The sequence below is a fragment of the Chiloscyllium plagiosum genome, unplaced genomic scaffold (assembly GCF_037043375.1).
Source record: "Chiloscyllium plagiosum isolate Xiang-an unplaced genomic scaffold, Cpla_swu_hap1 HiC_scaffold_5, whole genome shotgun sequence".
NCBI lineage: Eukaryota > Metazoa > Chordata > Chondrichthyes > Orectolobiformes > Hemiscylliidae > Chiloscyllium > Chiloscyllium plagiosum.
The window spans coordinates 9,574,479-9,597,191 of NW_028270143.1; the positions used below are offsets into that span (position 1 = coordinate 9,574,479).

The 22,713-nt window shown below is 38.0% G+C and overlaps 1 protein-coding gene across 8 annotated transcripts; it reads right to left on the reverse strand.

The window, feature by feature from the left end:
- Window positions 1–356: 356 nt before the first annotated feature.
- Window positions 357–22,156, reverse strand: LOC122549707 (chromobox protein homolog 3-like). Of its 8 annotated transcripts, none has more exons than XM_043689580.2 (6): window positions 22,011–22,156; window positions 20,619–20,700; window positions 14,527–14,668; window positions 12,894–13,059; window positions 7,352–7,449; window positions 357–1,558 (listed from the first exon to the last, which is right to left on the reverse strand). In XM_043689580.2, the coding sequence occupies exons 2-6, from the start codon at window positions 20,668–20,670 to the stop codon at window positions 1,429–1,431; spliced, it is 588 nt and encodes a 195-aa protein (XP_043545515.1). In that variant the 5' UTR covers window positions 20,671–20,700; window positions 22,011–22,156; the 3' UTR covers window positions 357–1,428. The 8 variants fall into 8 exon arrangements, with proteins under 8 accessions (XP_043545515.1, XP_043545516.1, XP_043545517.1 ...); XM_043689581.2 differs by lacking the exon at window positions 22,011–22,156 and adding an exon at window positions 21,727–21,994; XM_043689582.2 differs by lacking the exon at window positions 22,011–22,156 and adding an exon at window positions 21,164–21,661.
- Window positions 22,157–22,713: the final 557 nt, after the last annotated feature.

Sequence of the window (22,713 nt, forward strand, 5' to 3'; positions counted from 1 at the left end):
TTTTGGGAAAAATAAGTAGTTAGTCACAATCCAACAAACTTTTGCCATTTCATGCTTGTCCATTCTACTTTACCATTCCTTATATGACAGGGACCATTTATTCAGGATCACTAATATAACACATCACCTGCAACTTTCTTGCAGATTAGCAAAGTGCAAGAGAGCATGCTGGTGCAGAATTTCACCAGCTACCTTCATGTTAATGCCAATTGAAATGAAATGCATATCTGGAAAGTGTAAAATATTAGGCAGCGCCAATAATCTATCCTTGTACAAATCAGTACTTTGGTCTAATCAGTACTTTCATCTTCAGCTTGGGATACTTGATTATATGTCACAGGGTAAAAAGACCAAAATTTATACTCAAAAAGACAAAAATAGTTTTATTAAACATTTTCCCTCAGCAGTCAACAAGAAAGTGAAAACATTACAGAAGAAACTGGGCAGTACAAGTATTCAACAAAAACATTGCTTAAGTCTAAATTTATAAATAAAATAACTCAGATTTCAAAACCAATCTTGCAGAACTGGTCACATTGGAGAACAAACTGCTGCATTAGCTCAATATTCGAGCAGAATTGTTTTGACTGATTAGCTACTTCATGATCATATCATTTATAAGCTTGAACAGAGTCAACTTCACAATAGTTACAGGCTGTAATACACTAGTGACTGTCAAATGGCACTTAGCAACTTGATCAAGTACCTAAGTTTCAATTCAGCATTACAACAGCAAATTTATTGAATATGAAGTGCCTGATCAGTTTCTTGGTTGTTTAATCCATTCAAAAAAACCTGAGTTAATAGTAACTCCAGAGCAATAGTACATGGCTAATGATACTTTGAAACCACATTTCCATAAACTGCCAACAAAACATTACAGTAACATTAGAAATAGGATATAATTAAAATAATTAAAATAGCCATAATATGTTGCTAAGCCAAATATTCTGCAAGTTGGAAACTGACTGATCATTTGTCCAGATGTAGTCTTAATGTGTCATGTGTCCACTTGCAGTTCAGCTTTCTTAAATGTCAACAATATAAGCAAACAGGTTCATATCAAAGCGATTCAAATCGGGGTGACTGCAGTTTAATCGTGGATTTGAATGACAGATCGCAAACAAACTGTCCATTAACGTGCACAATTTTTCTGGCAAAACAGTCAAGGTAACCTTATTACTGTCAATAAAAGGACCAAAAATACATGTGATATTTATGCATTTAATCAATATATCCCAAGTAAATGTAACAAATGTTCTCAATGCATAAACCAGCCAGCTGAAATTCACCTTGCAGTCAAAGGGCATTAAACAGATGGTGAACTTGATATTTCGGGTGCAGATTTTAAAATTTGACAATAACAGTACTTCTGAACATGAATATGCAAAACCTTGCCAGAACTTCCTTTAAATTTACTGCACAGAGTTAATTTTCATCATCATCCGTGGAATAGGAATGCCATGTCAGCCTCTCCTCATAGAACGCAATCACAACCTGCGGACATTTAACATTTGCTTCCTTGGATGGAACCAGGTCTGCATCATCTGAATCCTTCCTAAAAAGGGGGCAAATAAGAAAGGTTTACATAAAATCGGTGAAACAAAACATCTAAAGGCAACTTTCTGAAATCAAGCTCCATTTAATTGAGCTATTCATACACTAAACTAAGTTGCAAACTGTTAATATCTGACAGTTCCCTCAGAATCCCTTTCTCATCACTGAGATTGAATTCACAATGTCACTTTTATCCTGGCTGCATGAATACCCAGACTCTGACAGAGCTCAGGTTCCCAGCATAAATTGGCAACTGTAATGGCACAAGCTACCCAAATAAAGAACTAAGTGCTGGAGTAATTTAACAGTTCTAGCACCATTTTAAAATGGAACAATAGTTAGTATTGAATACAATGTGACTGTTTCAGAAAGCAAATTGCATTTATACTTTGATGGCCAATTCAAAACACAAAGCATTCAAAGATGCTCTTTATATTACAAAGTTGTTTCACAAACAGGAAGTTAGAAACAAATCACCATCATGCTAATTCAGTACTTTTAGTCATTTTGCCTTAAAATCATGAATCCATAAAAGGCTCATTTATAAAATGATCACCTATTAGGTTATAATAAATGCAAAAAAGAACCTTTAAGTCTACTTGAAATTTTGTCATGGCATAACACCAGGTGAGCATAAGGCCTTGAACACAAAGCTGCCTGTTAAATGTCAAACAGATAAAAACACAACAAAACAGGAGAAGGATGCATTCATGTGAAGGCATCAGATAAGCTCACTAAAATCTTGCTAGACACACAAGAAAAATTGAATCACAAAGGTGAAGAATGGACAATCACAGGTTGCTTTTCTCCTATATTTGCTACAGATAGACCATCAGCAGAAATGTTAGGAGAAAAGTAACCTGTGACTGGAGGAGTAAGGTGAGCAGGAGTTAGCAAGGTTGAGGCTGGAGTGATTGGGGCTGCAGGTTCAGGAGCAAAGCCACAGACACCGGGGTCCTAACAATGACAGGGAAAAGAGGGGCTACAGACACTAAATGTTGTTGACCAACACCAAACTAATGAATTACTGACTCAATAGTGAAAGCACCCCAATGCAATTGAATTTCAAATACAGTTCATGGGAGACAAGTGTGCATCCAAGACCACGACTTTGTATTTAAGAACAATTAAAAGGAAATGAGATCAGAGCTCAGAAAAGTGAACAGGCAATTTAGGTTAAGGATAGGTAAAATAGAGGTGTAGTGGTAAACATTTAATGGGACATTTCACAAAGCATTGAATAGATATGTTCCAGCAAATAGAAAAAATTCAAAGTCACAACTGCCACCTGTGGTTAAATAAAAGTCAAGGATAATATCAAACTCAAAGACAATTGTATAAAGGTAGGTGGCAGGTTAAAAGATTGGAAGGGGAAAGTGAGGACTGCAGATGCTGGAGATCAGAGTCGAGAGTGTGTTGCTGGGAAAGCACAGCAAATCAGGCAACATAAGAGGAGGAGAATCAACATTTCGGGCATAAGCCTGATGAAGGGCTTATGCCCGAAATGTCGATTCTCCTGCTCCTTGGCTGCTGCCTGACCTGCTGTGTTTTCCCAGCAACACACGAGGTCGGAAGATTAGATAGAATTTAAAATAAAAATCAAAGAATTACTGAGCTGTTGATATGAAAGGAAAATTAGAATACTTAATTAGAAAATCCAGTTAGCAAAAACAAACCAACAGATAGGAAATGTTTCTTTTCATAGTCATAGAATCAAGAAGCATGGAAACAGGTCCTTCAGTCAAACCAGTCCATGCTGAACACTGGGTGCAACAGATGACATTGGATAGAGGTGCAGATGAATTTCTGACAGATGTGAAAGGATCCCTTGGGCCTTGAACGGAGGCAAGGGGAGTTGTGCGGGTGCAGGGTTTGCGCTTCCTGCTGTGGCAGGGAGTCACCCTGGGAACAGATGCAGCAGAGGAATTGGGAATAAAGGATAGCATTTTTACAGGAAGTAGGGTGGGAGGATGTAGTCTAGGTAGCTGTGGGAGTCGGTAGGCTTGTAGCATATGTCTGTGGTTAGTCGGTCGCTAGAGACTGTGACGGAGAGATCCAGGAAGGAGAGGGAGGTTGCTGAGATGGGCCAGGTGAATTTGAGGTCAGGGTGAAAGGTGTTGGTAAAGTTGATAAACTGTTCAACCTCCTCATGGGAGCACAAAGCTGCACCAATACAGTCAGTCATCGATGTAGCAGAGGAACAGGTGGTGGGGGGGAGGAGGTGGTGCTGGTGTCACTACGAAAGATGGACTGTTCTACATATCCAATAAACTGGCAGGCATAGCTGGGTCCCATGCAGGTGTCCATGGCTACAGCTTTGGTTTAGAGGAAGTGGGAGGAGTGGAAGGAGAAGTTGTTGATGCTCCAAGCAACATCCTGGTAAATCTCTGCTGAACCCTCTCCAGCTTAATAATATCCTAAAACAGGGTGACAGTATTCCAGAAGAGGCCTCACCAACATCAAGAGGAGCCATACAAGCGGGAGAAGGAAATAGATGTGTGGTTGTGGTAGGTGACACAATAGTTAGCGAATATATACTGTTTTCTGCAGCCATGAGCAGGTGTACAGATGACTGTCTGGTGTTACCTACAACATAGTTAGAACTAAAAAGGAGATTTTGCTGAAAGACTTGGAACACTTATGACCTAAATTGGAAGGCAGAATCTCCAATGCAACAATCTCCAGATTACCATCAGCCTTGGGCAAACTAGCATAGGGTTTAAAAAAATGTCAAGGAGTTAAAGATTGGTATAGGTGGAATGGGTTTCAGTTCATGAGGCACTGACATCAGTACCGGGGTATAATTCTATTTAAAGTTAAAGCAAGCACTGACCCCATCGTGTTGGTCTTCACTAGAGGAGGATGTATGAATGACATCCAGAAAATAGCTATGAATTAGAAAATTGCAAGAAAGAAGAAGGAGGAGGAATGTAGACTACAATCACCAGGGAAGTATTACTGAGTAAACTGTTGGAACAGAGTTGACAAGTCCCCAAGTCGTGATGGATTTCATCCTTGTGTTTTATCAATAACCAATGAAATGGATGATACATATGTTTTGGAGAATTAAAACCAATTAGATTTAGAAAAGCTTCCTTTAAGTCGAAAACTAGCTTTGATCAAAAAGGAAGGAGGTAGAAAGCAAGCAAATGCAGCCCAGTTAACTTATCTATGATAGAGAAATGCTAGAAACTATTAGTAAAGGCATTATAATAGAACAGGAGGATAAACTTGATACAATTAAACTAAGCTAAAAGGATTTTGTCAAAGGGAAATCATTTATCATGTTTATTGGAGTGACCAATGGTATGGTAGCTAAATTTGCTGATGACATAAATAGGTAAGAATGACAGTTGTGAAGATGATATAAGGAGTCTACAAAGAGTCACTGATAGGTTGAGACAATGTGCAAAGGTTTGGCAAATGGATCACAATGTAGGAAAATGTGAAAGTGCCCATTTGGCAGGATGAATACAAGAACATTTAAATGCTGAGAGATTCTGGATCGCTGGCTTGCGGAAGGTTCGGAGTCTCCTTGTTCATGGATCACACATGGTGCAAGTACAAGTAATTAGGGAAACAAATAGAATGTTACCATTTATCACGAGAAGAAATATAACAGTAGGTAGATTATGTTTCAGTTACACAAGTTATTGGTGAGACCACATGTGCACAATACTGGTCACATTATTTAAGGACGTAAATAAGTTTGAGGCACTTCAGAGAAGATTTGCTCGACTATGACCTGGAATGAGAGGGTTGTCATTGAGAAATAATTGCATAGGCTATATTTGTGTCTTCTGGAATTTAGAAGAATAACAGGCACCTTGATTGAATTTTACTAGATCCAGAGGGGTCTTGACAGGAAAAATGTCAAGTGGAGGTTTCCTTTCATGGGAGAATCTAGAACTAGGAGTCACTATTTAAAAGTCAGGGGCCACTCATTTAAAACAGAGGTGGTGCTTACTGAAAACTGTGGCAGAAACTAAACCCTTATATTTTTTTAAGAGATGGTAGATGGGATTCTGGTTCAGAAAAGGCTGAAGCTTATCAGGGCCAGGTGGGAATGTGGATTTGATGTTACAATCAGATTAGCCATAATCTTAGTGCATAATGTAGGGAATAGGAGTAGGCCATCAAGGGGCTGAATGGCCTACTCCTATTCCTCATTTGTATGTTTGTATTTTATGCAAAATGGTTTAACTTGGAATGCATTGTCCAAAGCGTGGCATACAGGTAGACTGAATTGCGATGTTGAAAAAGGAAATGGACACACTTGAAGAGATGAAATTTGCAGAGATATGGGCCTGGCCAAATTGGTCCTATAATCAACTGCCATGAATATGTTGGGCCAAAATGCCTTCTTCAACATGTCTATGAATTGCAAGGCGCTTCATGATTTTTTAAGATGGAGATCATTTGTTCATTTCCCTTTGCTACATTCCTCCTGCCTTGTCCAGTCAAAATAACCCAGGTTCCCACTGTTTTCGCACACTGTACAAAAATACAATTCCCTAAAGTGCCTTGGGTTAGCTTCCTATTTAACAAGGAATGTTATAAATTCAAATTTTTTTTATTTGGTACAATTCTCCCTGCACCCCAAACAAGACAGGCAGGGGCAGAGAGGGCCCCAGCCCTGATTAGGAATAACCTATATCCCTGTGGAGATGTCAATTAATACTGTCGGCTTGAATATAAATTAACAGAGGATGGGGAGATAAAGGTGAAACCTTTGAAAGGAGCAAGGTGAGAGTAACAGACTTAAGAAAACATTGGCAGATTGGTGAAATGGGCTGATACAATTTAACAGAAATGGAGTGAAACACTTTGGTAGAATAAATGAACTGTGACAATAGAAACTAAATTATACAATACTGGACAAGTAGGAAGAGAAATCTGGGGATTGCATAAAGTTTTTGAAGATTGAATTACATAAAGAACACATGGACGTATGAATTAGGAGTAAGAGGAGGTCATTTGGCCCAGCAGCCTGCTCTGCTTTTCAAAAAGATGATCTTGCAGCCTCCATTCCACATTCCTGCCCAACCCGAACAATCTTTGGACTTCAGTGAAGGATCTTAAAACAACATTTAGGACTGTGGCTTAATAAAGAGAGAGGCAGGCAGTATAAAAACAAGAAGTAGTGGTCAGCACAGTTTAAGTTTAGGGAGAATGTTGAGAAAACGCAGAGATGATTTACTGAAACATTATGAGAGAAGTAGGACTGCAGTTACATGCCAAGTCTAGAAAAGTTGTTGTTCTTAGACCCCAAAATGTTATTGGAAAATTTAATAAAGATCCTCTAAACTAAGAAACCATCATTAGATCAAATGGGAAACTGTTGAGGAGCCAGCATCCAAAGAAGAGACCAAAATAGGATATCGGTGGGTTGGACAATAAAAGTAATTGACAGGGAGAAGCTGAAGAAACATAGCAACAGGAGTAGGACATAACCCTGTATCTATTCCATCTCAGCAAATACATATCCTTTAACCAATACAGGGAAAATTGAATCACTACATTGCTGGGGCTATACTGTGCAAATTGCTTGCCATGCTTCATAAACAAAAGTATTTCTTAGGCTGTAAGTCACTAAGTAAGGACAAGCACTAAATTTCTTCATTCTCCTGAACTGAGTTTTCTTGCAAGTTTAGCATTCTATTCAAGTAAATTTGAGATGCTCTTGTAATACTGAATGGAACATACCATTAACACTAACTGTAGTAAACTATTCTTGTAACTGCAGATTAATCTACACTGGAACTCTAGCATAATTTAAAATAAAAATCTTTACCATTTCATTAGAAACATCAATTCTCCGCTCGAGTCAGTTGCACCAATGATACGTTCTGGTTCTAATCCCCGTGCAAAACCTCTTGGTTGGTTGTCATTCTTTTAAAAAAAATGTTATTTTATAATGCAAACATTAAAGTTATAGAAAACATGTATACACAGTTATGTTATGCAGATAAGGATCCTACAATGGCATACACTTTAAAATCAAGTGAATTTGTCACTAAGAGATATTTGGATAGCTGGCACACGAGGTAGTGATACAATGGATTGAATAAGAGAGTGAGCGAGCAGTAGCAGAGATTGATTCAATGCTATGCTGACCTGGATTGCAGATTTAGGTTTTTAAGTGGCTCACAAAAGGCAATGTATTTCAGTTCCCCTTGATTTCACCAATTTTGAAAACTGCCAACAGTTGTAAAAGGACATCAAAATACTGGAGACACTAATCATTCTGATTTCAACCTCCGACCTCACTTTTACTCACCATATTTAATCTTCCCCTTCAGCAAAACTGCACAACTTCTTACCTTCCCTTTATTAAAGTAATTATGCCCAAAGTCTACAACCTTAATTACTAACGTGACACCAAGCAGGAGGACATTGCTGCTGCAGCAGACCCTCATACTTACAGATGACTTCCTGACATTTGGCTGATTACGCTATTAAAGGGCTTATAGGGACCAAGTTTATCCAACAGCCCCAATGGCAAACTGCCCTCTACATGTCCACTGCTTTAAAAATCTGTTTTTATAATAATTCAAAAATGTCCTATTGCCATTAAGCCATAAGAAAACATTTAAACATCAACTATGAAGAAAATTCTCTCTTCAATAGCACATTCACAGACAAACTAAAATTGGAAAATTTCCAAGAAGTGCTTATACTGTTAATTAACTTTCCACCTGGCTAGACATTGCATTTTTCTACTTGAATATGATCCTTATAACCATTCACTTCAGCATTTCTTATCATGCATCAACTGAAATCCATGCCACCTTTCTCAAACATTTCAATTAGTTTTTATGTATCAAGTGCCAATCAATTCTTTAATCTACACCTTCAAATTTAAGAAAACTTCTAACCATACTTAATCTTGCCAGGCAACTCCTAAACACACAGACCTTGCTATCGCAAGAGATCTCCACTTCCATGATCTCAAACAGACCACAGCCATTTCTGACCAGGTGTTCTTTACTACCCCATTCCCAGAATGATACCATTCATCCTTAGTAGCAGTAGGGGGTGTATATTTGTTGGAAGAACATTTGGCTGCACTTTTTAAATAGTCTGTGACATTAGAGTCATAGACATGCACAGCAATGGGAAAAGATGCCTCGATCCACAACTTGTCCATGCCGATCAGATATCCTCACCTAATCTAGTCCTATTTTCCAACAGTTGAACCACATCCCTCAACCTTTCCACTTCATATACCCATCCAGATGTCTTAAATGTTGTAAGAGTGTACCAGCCTCCAACACTTCCTCTGGCAGCTCATTCTATCCACAACCACCCACTATGTGAAAAGGTTGCCCCTTGGATCTCTTTTATATTTTTCCCATCTAAACCTATACCCTCTAGTTCTGGACTCTCCCCACCTCAGGGAAAAGAGCTTGTCCATTTACCCTCTCCATGCCCCATATGATTTTATAAACCTCTATAAAAAGTCACCCCTCAGCCTCCGATGCTCCAGGAAAACAGTCCCAGCCTATTTAGGCAACATTCTTGTAAATCTTTTCTGAACCCTTTCAAGCTTCACAACATCCTTCCAATAGGAAACCAAAAGTGACCAAATCAATGTCCTGTATGGCCACATGATGTCCCAAATCCTATAGTCAATGCACTGAACAATAAAGGAAAGCATATCAAACGCCTTCTTCACTATCCTATCTACCTGCGACTCTACTTTCAAGGAGCAATGAACCTGCACTCCAAGGTCTCTTTGTTCAGCAACACTCCCTAGGACCTTACCATTACGTCCTGCCCTGATGTGCCTTTCCAAAATACAGCACTTCACATTTATCTAAATTAAACTCCATCTTCTTCCCACATGTTGACGATGACACCAGTAGTACTTCCTTGTACCTTTAAAAAGGTGTCATGAGATCTTATCAAGTGTTCGTGATCTTATAGTCAAGGGAATAGCAGCTGAATGGGGTGGAATTAAACTAATTAAATTGTGGCTATGGACAGGTTAAGTTTGGACATCGTAGGCAACAGTGAAATGAAAATCACAGTAAACGAGGATTCAGTAAAAGTGGGTGAGCAGAAGAGGGATGATTATTGCATGGTTGATCTCAATAGCAAAATCCATTGGCCTTTCTGTTCAAAGGTGAGGGAAGAACAGGAAAGCAATTTTGGGAGGTGTACAGAGCTTAAAAATGTGTTGCTGGAAAAGCGCAGCAGGTCAGGCAGCAAAGGAACAGGAGAATCGATGCTTCGGGCATAAGCCTTTCTTCCTGAACTCCAGCATCTGCAGTCCTCAATTTCTCCTCCTTGGGAGGCGTACAGTCAATTAAAAGAAGGTATATGGCCTATTGCACCATTCAATATGGCGAAAGCAGATCAGGTGATCATGGACTAGATCGGTTGTGTGCTCCAGTTTGAAAACCCCAGACTGAGGGAAGAAAAGAGAAACACCAGAGAAAAATATGAGAGAAGATCTTCAAAAGCAAAAGATGAACAAAGATCTAATATTCTTCTGTGGTATTCCTTTCTTTTCTTCCCTCTGGAGTTTTTCAAACTGGAGCAAACAACCAATCAACTAGTCCATTATCACCCAATCTGCTTTTACCATGTTGAGTGGTGCATTAGGATCAGAATTAAAAGGGACACATACCTTTTAATTGACTGTACACCTCCCAAAATTCCTTTTCATTCTTCCCTCACCTTCAGACAGAAAAGGTTCCATGGATTTTGTTACTAAGATCAACCACTCAATAATCATTCCTCCTCTGCTCATCCACTTCTACTGAATCTTCAATTACTATGACTTTCATTTAATTTCACTGTTGCCTACCATGTTCAAACGTTAAACCTGTCCACATCCACAATTACTTGAATTCCATCCCATTCAGCTGCCATTCCCTTGACTGTGGGGTCACTAACATATGTGATCTTCTTATCAAATCACCTTTAAAAGAGCAAGGGAGTATTCTGGATGCTATAGTAAGGGAAATATGTTGACCAAGCAGATCTGCATATCATTTTTGCAATACTTTAAGTATAACATATTATGTAATTTCATTCCCCAATGAAATGTTGGATGCAGTCAGCTTCCTGGGATTTTCTATATACGTTAGGAGCTAATGATTTGTCCTTAAAATTTTCAACTTTTGCTGAGATTTTGTCATTTCGTACACCGAATATACGTCTCTACTTGCATTCTGTAGACTACCCTCATGACTCACTTCCTACTATATAAACAAAGCAAACAGATTCTTTTCATCTCCAAATGACCACAATATAGGAATCTCAATAATCCATCCTCTTCCTGAATTTTTAGACTAGATTACTTAGTGTGGAAACAGGCCCTTCGGCCCAACCTACCCTCTGAAGAGCAACCCACCCAGACCCATTCATTTTCCCCTTCACCTAACACTGTGGGCAATTTAGCATGGCCAATTCACCTAACCTGCACATTTTTGGACTGTGCGAGGAAACCGGAGCACCCGGAGGAAACCCACGCAGACACGGGGAGAATGTGCAAACTCACACAGACAGTTGCCTGAGGCGGGAACTGAACCCGGGTCTCTGGTGCTGTGAGGCAGCAGTGCTAACTACTGTGCCACCGTGCTGCCCACATCTGTGTAAGTGCACTAGCCCCTTCTAACAAAGGAACATCCAAAGAACTTGCACTGATTTTCTTTTTAGGTGGGGAGCAAAAACTGGCCCTCTACAAGAGGAGGATATATTGAGTAGTTAACAAGCTTGATCAAAAACTGGGAAGGTCATAAATGAAGGATGTGGGAAAGCAGAGCAGTCTAGAGAGGAAATTTTAGAGTGTGGGATCCAAGAACTCGGCAACAGAAATTAAGTTTCAAAAGACACATCCTATTAGCAATCATAGGAATATGACCCATTTCTAGATATTCTCTTAAGATGTCCAGCCATATTCCACAATAATTTCTTGTGGAAATTTCTTGTGGAAAAGCCATTGGCTTTTCCTTCCAAAAATCAGGAAAACTAAACTTCTAACTTGGCATTCATAAACATTAAGCCACCTGGAGTACATACTCAAACTGAACCAGTCCTGGCAAAACTTTGGCATCTTTGATCCTTAACTATAAAGCCATTTATCACATCCATCACTGCATATGCTTATTTCCATCTCAGCACTAGTAGCACCTCATTGTGTAAGCAACTGAGACAGTCATTATGAAATAAATTATAAAATTTTACCATGTGATCATAATCGTCTTCACCAATTGGGAGTCCAGCCCCAACACATCAAGCTGAAAACTGGTACTCTCAGGTAATCCCATTATCTTAACCAGTCCTCAAACTTCCCTCTATCTCCCAATCACAGCATTATATTCTTCCTCAGACCTTATAAACCTTCCCAAAGACCACCTCCTCTGCAGGCTTAGAGCACTTTAATTGTTTCCACCTCTTTATGCCTTTTATTTAAAATTAATTTTAAAAAAATGAAGAGGTTCTCCATAAATGCATATAGATATTTTCAAACCAAGCTGTTCAGATGTCCTACTACACATATGCAATGGATGGAACTTGAACCTGGGTCTCCTGAGCCAGAATAGGGATTTAATCATTGTGCCAGAAGAATCCTTATAATTGCATGTTTTTTTTCCAGAAATGAACTTATTTTTCTAATCAACCTGTTCATAGATGTTATTACACACCTCTGGAACAGGTGAGACGTAAACTCAGGCCACCTGGTCCAGGGTAGGGACACTGGCGTGTGCTACAAGGCAGTCCTAAACATATCCACTGACAATCAAATTTATTAAAAGCACCTGGACTAATGTAGGAAATTAAATAAAATGTGACAATTTTTAAAAGGTTATCATAGTTCAGAATAACAATTGAATTGCCTCCCTAAGTGTTTTTTTTGGAATCTCAAATGTGAAAATGCTAGCAGCCCCTGAAAATTCTACTCACCAAGTTACTTCCATTTGCAATATATCAAATTTATTGCTAGGTTAAGGTGTCAGGCAGGTGGCAATTTGATTTAAATTGACAGTAGACTCATGACCTGAATTTACACCATCTGCTACATCCTTCCTAATTGACTCATTCTCATTGCTCAGGTGGAATGGGAATAAGCAAATGATTAAAGCCCCAAAAGCATTGAGACAAGCTACTTTTAACATGTGAAGCAACTGCACACAACTAGCGGCCAGGGAACAATGCTCTTGCTTGACTTCTAATGCGAGAAATAGTGCAGCAAAAATCAGATATCATCTTTGGTTTCTGTTGTTTTGCTAGACTTTTGTTTTGCACAGCCTTGTTGTAAAGTAAATAAAAGCTGCTTCAGCTGAAATAGTGCCGGAAACATCAACCTGAAGACAATGGCTTACTGGATCCTTTTTCTTTTTTGACTTGTTTTCTTCACCCTCATTTTCAGAGACAGACTTTCTTTTGAATCCATCGGTACGCTCCTTGGTAGCCTTTTGGGAATCCAGAAACTCCTGAATCAACTCTGGGCAATCTAAATTGTCCTCCGGCTCCCACGTATTGTCAGCACTGAAATAAGTTCATATCAAAACGGAATTAAATCAGTGTTTAGTCAGAATACTCCATTTAACATAACCAGGACCCATCCTAATAAAAATCAGCCCAAGAAGGAAAGCACTAAACACATGACTACACATAGCATGAGAATATTTACACACGAGCAAATCTTTTCTTGACACGTGACACTAGCTCTTCCTAAGTAGGCAATGTAAAAAGTGGATACAAGAAAAAGGCAAGAAGTAAATCCTATTCATTGCACATGTTTTTAATGAATAAAATCACTAGTTTGAATTATATGAACTTTACAACTAACTGGCAATAACCCTTATCCTCAGCAATCACAGCACAAAATGTTAAACTTCTTATTGAATAATACCGCAAAAAGGAGCTGACCAAATGCCAATTCAATTTTTAAAAATTGAAATAGCATTCCGGAGTCAATAACAAATTCTGTAATGTTCCAAATAAAGTAGTTTATTTGTTAGACGGCATGGGTTTACAGCATGATCTTGCTTTCTTTCCTTAGTCTTTATAAGATGTTATTTATGGAACTGCAATGGAAATTCATTTAACAACGTACAGATGAACAAATTTACAAGCAAAGCTCAAGTTTGTCAACATTAATCTCTACTGAAATTTAGGATTACTCAAATTCAACCCACAGCAGGAATTATGCTGCTAGGTGGTTTGGATCACAGTATTCTCCATGCTATACTGTAAATACAGCACAAGAACTGATCAAGCATGAATCATGCTGCATACCAACACACCAAATATACATATACCCAGTATTTGCTGAGAGTTGAGGAATACAAGCTAAGAGTCAGTCTCAAGATTAGATGATACAGCTCTGGTATCACGTTAGCAGATGAGAAGGAATGGCTGAGCAGTCTTTGAGCACAGTGCTGCAACTTAAGTGTCAACGCAATCAGCTCAATTATTCAATGCTACCAACACAAACATGATACCTGTTAACTGTTGTAACTGGATTATGTGCACAACTCAAACCAAATACTTAACTTTTGACAACTGATGGATGTTTAAAACAACGCAAGAAATTAAAAATAACTTTTGAGAAGTAGCAAATCATAACTTTTGTGAGCACTTCCTTGTTGTTCTCAGCACCGTGGACTCTGCCCCAACACAAAAGGAATGGATTTCACAGCACCAGATGCTACAGCATATAGTAAAATTTCTTTCACATAAAACAAATGACATACACACTTCTATGCCCATTGATTCAGATGGGGAGTCTGAAGCCAAATAGAAGCGATTTCACCAAATTTAATGGTGCCTGTAGAATATCAGCAACATTATGGCAGCCATTTAACTGTGTTATTGAATACACTTTGATTTTAAAATCAGGATTTGGCGGACAATTACATTTCAACAGAAAAATAAATGCACCATCTAACACAAACAGAAACGAGTGAGAAAAGTCACGAAATAGGCTGCCTGTGCAGTAAAACTTCTTACTCTGTAAAACCTTTCCATTTCAAAAGGTATTCAACCCTTCCTTGTACAACTCGTCTGTCTAACACTCTTTCGACAATATATTCTTCAGGTTGAACATCTTCAGATTTTTTTGTCTTGCTACCTTGCTTCTTTCCCATTTTGGCTGAAAAAAATAAGACATGATAAAGCACAAAATAGTATTTACAAATTGATTTGAGAACTAACAATGAAATTTAGAAATAAATGATAAATCAAAACAAGTAATACCTGATTAGTCTCAATTCCCCATGCTCACTTCGTATCTTACAATCAAGTCCAAGTTAAGGCCAGCATTTCAGTTTCAAAACAAACTGGTTTTCCCCCATTATCAGATGTTCCACTGAATGAATCATGTGCTATTCATGATGGCTACTGGTACAAAAGTGAGCCAATAATACAAGTTTGAAATGTTTCATTTAGTGGACCAGCCAAAATTTGATATATCCTTGATGTAGGGTTGACCAGCACCAGAACCCAAGTTCACGCATTGCAGTTGTTAAGTCCTATAGCCAAATGCTTTTACATGTTTAAATGCAAATACAGGCTTGCAGGTATATTGCAGTACACGCATCTCCAAGAACATGATCAAGGCACACATCAATTGAAGAGGCTGTACAAGGAGATTTTGTAGTTGGCAAAAAAGGCCAACTAAGCTAAGATGTCCTTTTCATTCAAAGCATCCGTTAATTGAAATTTGACACTATAGATTTTTACATCCATCTTTTCCAAGGTATTTCTAAATATTCATATGGCTTCACAAAAATCAGAAATCTGTGGCACAAAAAGAAGCCTTTCTTCCAAATATGTCCATCCATTCTAATCCCACTTTCCAACTATGGGTTCACACTCCTGCAGGTTACAGCCCTCAAATGCATTTTCATGTACTTTTGAAATGTTGAGGTTTTCTTCCTCAATTGATCTGATTGGGATGATGCATCATTTTCAACTGCACTGCCTTGACACACTAAATATTGCAACCAAAGTCTGCTATCCTCAAAACGTGTCCATGTTTATAAATGTTGTTGTTTTTCCAAATAAAATTCTTAACAAAAGTCTTTTCTCCAACCCAAAGTGAAATATGGCCAATTGAAATTGAAGTAATCACAAGGTACCTGAGTAATTTTAAAGTGGCATCAATACCATACCCCTCTTTACCAATTACCCAATTAAGTGCCTCAAATGAAAAGTGCACTATTACAATATGGCAATAAAACTAAAATATTTAAAAGCTAATACCTTAAATTGCAAACAATTAAAGTCTGTGGAGCATTGTAATTTGGAGGCTTTAAAAAAATGCTGTATTAAAAGCCATATGGAGCATGGTAATGTGGAGGCTTTAAAAAAAGCTGCATAACCTGATTTTAAAAAATTGCAATCAATCTTTCTAATAAAGGCTCAAATTAGAAGTGCAGAACTCCTACCAATTTTATAGTTTTTTTTTAAGAAAAGATACATATTATATGTATACCTTGGGTTACTGGTGCTCTTTGCAAAATATCTTGGGATACACCACTAACAAGTCATTACTTATCCTTACTACTACTTACCATGAAATGCCAATGATATGCAAGAGAGTCCAGAATTAAGTGCTGAGTCAACTCCATAAAAGATAATGAATCAGTTCAATTTTTAAAACAAAAATTGTGCTGGCCAAGAACCAAATTTATTGAATTCAATTTCCCTATTTGTCATGGTGGAATTTGAATTCAACTTTTGGCTTAGCAGTTGAGTACTTAACCAGTAAGTTACTCTACTGCCAAATCTTCTCCTTTCACTCATCCACATAAATTATAAACTGAAACACAAGGTGAACAGAAGAGAACACGGATCCTCAAAGACGTTGGTTTCTAACAGTTCCCCAGAAGGACTGACATTCAAGGCTCACTTTCAACTTTTTTTTTGAAACACTTCAAATGGAAAAACCAATTTGAGAATTTTCTGAAACTGCATAACTGGTTAAGTTACACCAAAGTCTGTACCACTTTCTATGCTAACCATCACCATGTCAAAATTTCAGAAGGCTTATTTAAAACAGAATGCAAAACAAGTGAGTGGAGGTCAGACAGCAAAAATTAAACACTATGAAAATTGAAATGTGAAGTTATCAAATCTTGAATGTATATCTAACAAATAGATTAATGTAATATTGGAAGCGTCCCAGTGTGGCTCAGAAATCATAACATGCATTCAAATATTCAGAATGCAAGTCGAGTGGAAAAGGAATACTGTCAGAACAAGAAAAGAGCAATGACTTGTGTTAGTTGCTGCTGGGTTTAAAAATTGGAGGCAAAAATGTACAACTAGTTCAGATTCACCATCAATGCAGCAAGTCAGATGTTTTCATATGAACACCATGGAGCTGTTAGTGACCTAAAGAGTGTTCCAACAGAAATTTTAGTGAAATGGCACAAAAGTTTGGATGTAAAGCCCAAGTTTCTTTAAATGTCGATTTCTTTTGAGCTTCTGCACCAAAAATGGAAATGTCATCCTTGTAATTATTTCAGAACTTCTTGAAAAATCCAGACCCAATGGCAACTTTGAACTCTTCTGGAGATGGGAAACTGAAGGGGAAAGTTTGAAAACCTCCCTACAGATGAGCAAAATCCAATCTGTCACAGTTAACAGTTCATAGAATCCCTACAGTGTGGAAACAGACTCTTCAGCCCAACAAGTCCATACCGACCTCCGAAGAGAGGCCCATCTAGACCCATTCCCCTACTACTCTATGCACCAGACTAATGCACCTAATCTGCACATCCCTGAACACCATGAGCAATTTAGCATTGCCAGTTCACCCAACCAGTACATCTTGATTGTAGAAGGAAACCCATGGAGACATGGGGAGAATATGCAAACTCCACACAGGTAGTCACCCAATGCGGAATCGAACCTGAGTCCCAATGCTGTGAGGCAACAGTGCTAAACACCAAGTCACCGTGCTGCCCCAAAGTTCTACGCACAAAGACACGGATAACAGAAAACAGTCAACTTGCAGATGCGCTTTGCTGGCTAGCTTTGATTATAAAGCTAAAGCTAGAATAAAATATTGGAAAATCAAAGGCTGTGAAATATATGTGCTGGCTCTTGAAAAGTGCCAGTGCCAGCCTCAAACTTACCATTTTGACAGATTTTAAGACAAGCCCATTTATGGAGCAAAAGGAAAGTGGGAGATATTGCTTTCTTAGGGAAATTCAGCTTTAAATCAGGGAAAGACTGTTAGATATGACCTTTCGCGAGCTTTTAAAACAAAAAGATTGTTGAACAATTTTATTGCTTTGTAAATCTATTACATCCATTCTATATCACCTGAGGTAGTTAAAATTACTAATGGAAAAAAAGACAAGAATTAGAGCGGGGTGAAAAGTCAAGAGTCCACAGTTACTCTCACAGCAGTTACTATCAAAAACTGAGCTAATGTATGCAGATTTCAGCCAGTTCAGAGATACTACCCACACTTTGATTTCACACTTTTTGATACTAAGTGGCATTTTCATCTAAACAATCTTTCTTAGATTTACCAAACTCTCATAAGCAAAGGAGATTGTCTAACCTACTGAACTAAGATTCCAAATGCAATTTCGTTTTATGTTTAAGCCACTATGTTAGCACATTTGCTTGGTTAAGAACTACGCAAACAGGAAAGACGACCCTTCAAATTCAAACTCTCTTGTGCTAAGTATTGCAAGTTTCCAGGTAGTGTCCCTGGGCTAAGGGGAAAATCTGATCATAGTGTCAAATACTGATTTTTTTTAAACTCCTGCTGCTAGTAGGAATGCATAGAGACATTTAAAGACATTCTCACTGAAGAGTTTTCCTTTTTCTAGGATATCCCAACCAGTTTTAAAAGTTAAAACTTATTTTGCAAACTCAGTATAAAAGTGACTAAGAAAGAACTTGCTGCATTTTACCTTTCAATAGTTAAAAAGCCTGGTCCTCTCCTTACCGTTTAAAAATCAAATGGATAAAACACTAAATGTCCTATTACTGCTCAAGTATCACACACACAATGAGTGAAAATAATCTTGGCGACCAGTTAACTTTTTGAAAATGGCCAAGAGATTTCTTCACTATCTCAATACAATCAAATTGCTGAGCCAGACAAATCAGATGCCCAAGGATAAAAGTGCATTCAGACAGCCAACACTAATTTGGAAACAAGAAGACATGACTGGTTTCAATGCCTTTGGCTTAAGAGGGAAAAAAAAGCACAAGGCCTTAACTACCTAAAAGGGATACATGTGCATATAATTTTGTTCTTTGTTAATAATAAAGTTTGGCTACAAAACAATAAGGATCACACAAATGTCTGGGCAAGACATCGGAAAGCATTTTAGAATCTGAAATCCAGCAATACAGGGATTGGGAAGAGGGGAGAAAATGTAAAAATTGTGTCAGAATTTATACTCTTGCAGGCTACCCTGAAATCAAAGTATCACTACAGTGCTATTAAGAGGCGTCACATTGTCACTAATGATTAAACCCTACAGAAGGTATCACTGTTGTTGAAATGCTTCAGTTTTAAAATTAATTTAAACTGGGTTGTAAAAGAATTGGAAATAAAATAAGTTTATTTGCCCTCTAACTAGCAAAAAGTGTGACAATGGAAAAATGTTTAGTGCTGGCTTGTCAACAGTTGATTCATATCAAAAAGTATGATTATTCAACTGCCATTCCCATTTTACAAAGTTACAGTAAAAAAAATTTAAATTATTAATCACACTTGGGGGGAAAAGAGGAGATCGAATCTAATCTTCCTGTGAAACATACAACTTATAAAATACACAAATCTAAAACTTCAGGCTTCCATTAAGCACAAAGCGTTCTTTTTGACTACAATTTGGAACTTCACAGTACAATAAAATGGAGATTAAAATGGGAAAGTGGAGAAGAGTTGCAGTTCTGAATTCAGAGCTGTATCTGTTTAAAATGATCCAAAGATACACTTTTCAAAGGAGATAACAGAGGAATGGGTGGCATCTCTAAGCCAGAAACCTTAGCTTCAATGCTCTCACCAGAATTTAAATGACTAAGAAAGGAGTACTGTCATCATAAAATGGCCAAACGGGTCGAGTGTCAACCTGTAAAATTACTCCAGAGGGTATATTAGCTCAGTTGGTTGGATAGCTGGTTTGCGATACAGTGACACCATTGTTGTATTTCCACATCAGTTGAGGTCAGAGGCATGGTGACTCTCAAGCTAAACTCACCAGTCATCTTTCTCTAATGAGGAAGCGGCCCTATGGTCCTCTGGGACATTGGCAGCTTTACGTGCTGAAATCCCAGTAAGCGTACACCAATATCAGTAAGAATGGCAAAGATTCCTAGTCAGCCATGTGATGGCAAGAACTTTGGAGCCTCTACCATCATGTCTATCATCCACACCTCCAAACTAAAACATGCACATGGAAGTGCACTTTATCATAACAGCCCAAACGTGGAGAGAACTGTAATGTACCACCACATTCCAGAAGTTGCTCTATCAAGATAGAAGTTCTGAGAGCATATCTGCAGAAGCTTGCAACTTCAGATAATCATTTCACAAGATGTTTTTGTTACACACATATTGCTACAAGGAACCACACCAAGCATATTTAGGCTCCAATAACAAATCTAGTACATAATTGAGCATTTTTTTTCCTAGCTCCACTAAACACATCCATGATATTCCCCACTTACTAGCTCTATGCAGGGTCCTGAATCAGCTGCTGACTATGAGAATTTGAAGTTTTTTTTGTTTAATTTCAGCAGATCCTTAATTCACAAATATAAAAATCTGCCATTTTGTAATTTAAAAAAATCAATCAACATCACAAGTGGCACAATAACTATCTTCTGAATAGTATCAATTGTGTGTTGAAAAGTCAGTGTCCCAAGATAAATAGTTAACCTCATTCTGTGATCAGAATGGCAGACCTGGGACCAGAACAGGAACTCTGATTTTCATTGTTTGGGGCCTGGGAGTTTATGAACAAATTTTATTCATTAATTTAAATATAGTTAATGGTTAAGTACTGTAAATGGGATATAACATGATGCATTTTCTTTTTATTATTTGTAAACATGGATTAACTCACTAGTAGAAACAAGGCTAATAGGAGAAAAAAAGGAATCTTCAACCGTGGTCATCTTCTACTTTGTATCCGCCTACACAAGCCCCTAGGAAAAAATAATCAGCAATTGCTCATATGTATAAAGTCAGCATGTCAAACATTTACATTTTGGAGTAAAGATGATAGCAACTATTTTAAAACTTGTTTAAATTGTAAATATAAAGTAATAGAAAAGGGATACATAGTGCAAGATGGCAAAGGTTATAGCAACCTAATCTCTGATCAATCAATTGAATACAAACATTGCAAAAGTAAAAAACACAAACCAATTCCCAATGTAATTACTTGCTCCTGTCATGTAGCATTTGGTTCAAAATACAGAAGTGTCTAATAAAGCTTAACTGTTTTAAAAATCTCAAACTTCTAAGCCAATTTTTTTTTTTAAAATTAAAACTACTGCAATAATAAAAAAGTAGAGAAAACATTAAACTTTTTGTTGATCCCCTTATTTAAACTTGTAAGCATTATTACAACTACCATGTCAATTGAAAAAGTGTGTTATGGCTTACTGCTCTTAATCTTTGAATTCAAAATTATCTAACATATAAAGAACATCTAACATTAAGATCCACTAATTCACCATTTTACTTCTTCCTAGTTATATTTCCCCTCAAGTCAACGACCAAACTAAAAGAAACTGACAGTGGCAAATAATCTTCTCAATGAAAAATAAAGAATGCGCAGTTCGTAAGAATTCTAAGCTTCAAGTCCTGATTTTCCACAATGATTCTGTTAAATCACAAAAAGTGCTAGTTACAAACATAACAAATCACCGATATTTACAGTATTAAAAAAAAGACTTCCGCAATTAAGGAATTACAATCTCATCTAAATTGCCTTTTAACTCATCTACCTCATAACCTTTTATAAATAACCCCACACAGAAACATCGACAAAAGATAAAATCCAAAGCAGTTGTTGAGTTAACAAAAAAATTGACGTAAATCCCTTAGATCCTGAACCAAAGAAGGTGCAATTTTTTTTTCAGTCTCCAGGTTGAAACCCAACCTCGCTATACCCACCCTTCCCCCAAGCCAAAAGAACACGCAGAGAGTTCACAAGTCCGAGAAACCTTTACTCCACGACCAAAACAAATGAACCACGGCCTCCTCTAATAATTAAATTAACTTCCGTTAGCTCCAGACACTGGCCGCGAGTTTGCGGCCTACGCAATCTTGGTGTGCTCCACTCGATTGAGATGGAAGTTTTAAAAAAAAAATCAGCTTGTTGGGTAATTAATCTCGGGCTGCTCTGCAGAGCTGCCAGGCCCACACTCCGCGCTGAAGAGGAGTCACCGGATGGGAGTAAAACAGTGAAGCACTAATCGGCTGGCGAGCTACCTACTGCCTGCCCTACCTGCCCAATTCAGTCCTGATGTGCTCCGAAGGCTGTTCCAGACTGCCCTCCCTCTCTCTCTCTCTCTCTCTCCCTTTTTTTTCCCTTTCTCACTCTCTCTTCCTTCCTTCCTTTCTTTCTCTCACTCCCTCTCTCTCCGCTTCACTCAGTCCCGCCAAAAACACGCTCTGACATAGCGCGCTTGCGCACACCTCCGACCGGCACACCCTCCTTTTTTTGTAAAATTTATCAAATAACCTGACATCAGCTATTCACGAATATGCGTTGGCTGGACAGAGAATGAAACCTTTGAAATCGAATAAAAATCCTTATCGAAAGACTAAACATTTGCGAGGGCTCGCGCCCGTCACGTGACCAAGAATAATCCCCCTTTGGTAATTATTATCGCAAATTATATCAAACTATTGAGCGGGATTTTGAGTGGAAAATATACAACGTGTTACGAAACACAAATGTCTGTGAATTTTTTTTTAAATTCGATTTTAAAAAATAAGTTGCGTCATACCCGAAGCCGTTTCGGCTTTTTCCGTCAGAAGCCCTATGTGGCGTAATTATTGTGTTCAATTAAGGGCGATATTTGTTTTAGAAATATTTTTTCAGAACCGTAGTATAAACAAATTTTCTTGTATTTTCTGGAATTTTTTTCGGTTCCCGCCCGGTTTCGTCACCAACTTTGCCGTTGGCGACTTGGCGTCACGTGATA

Excerpts from the sequence above, each read along its gene's own strand:
- LOC122549707 (XM_043689580.2), bottom strand. The coding sequence starts at position 20,670 with ATGACCACGGTTGAAGATTCCTTTTTTTCTCCTATTAGCCTTGTTTCT. Across the intron at positions 14,669-20,618 it reads TATTAGCCTTGTTTCTACTA|CCAAAATGGGAAAGAAGCAA; the intron begins GTGAGTTAATCC and ends TATTTTTTTCAG. Across the intron at positions 7,450-12,893 it reads CAAAAAAGAAAAAGGATCCA|AATGACAACCAACCAAGAGG; the intron begins GTAAGCCATTGT and ends TTTTTTTAAAAG.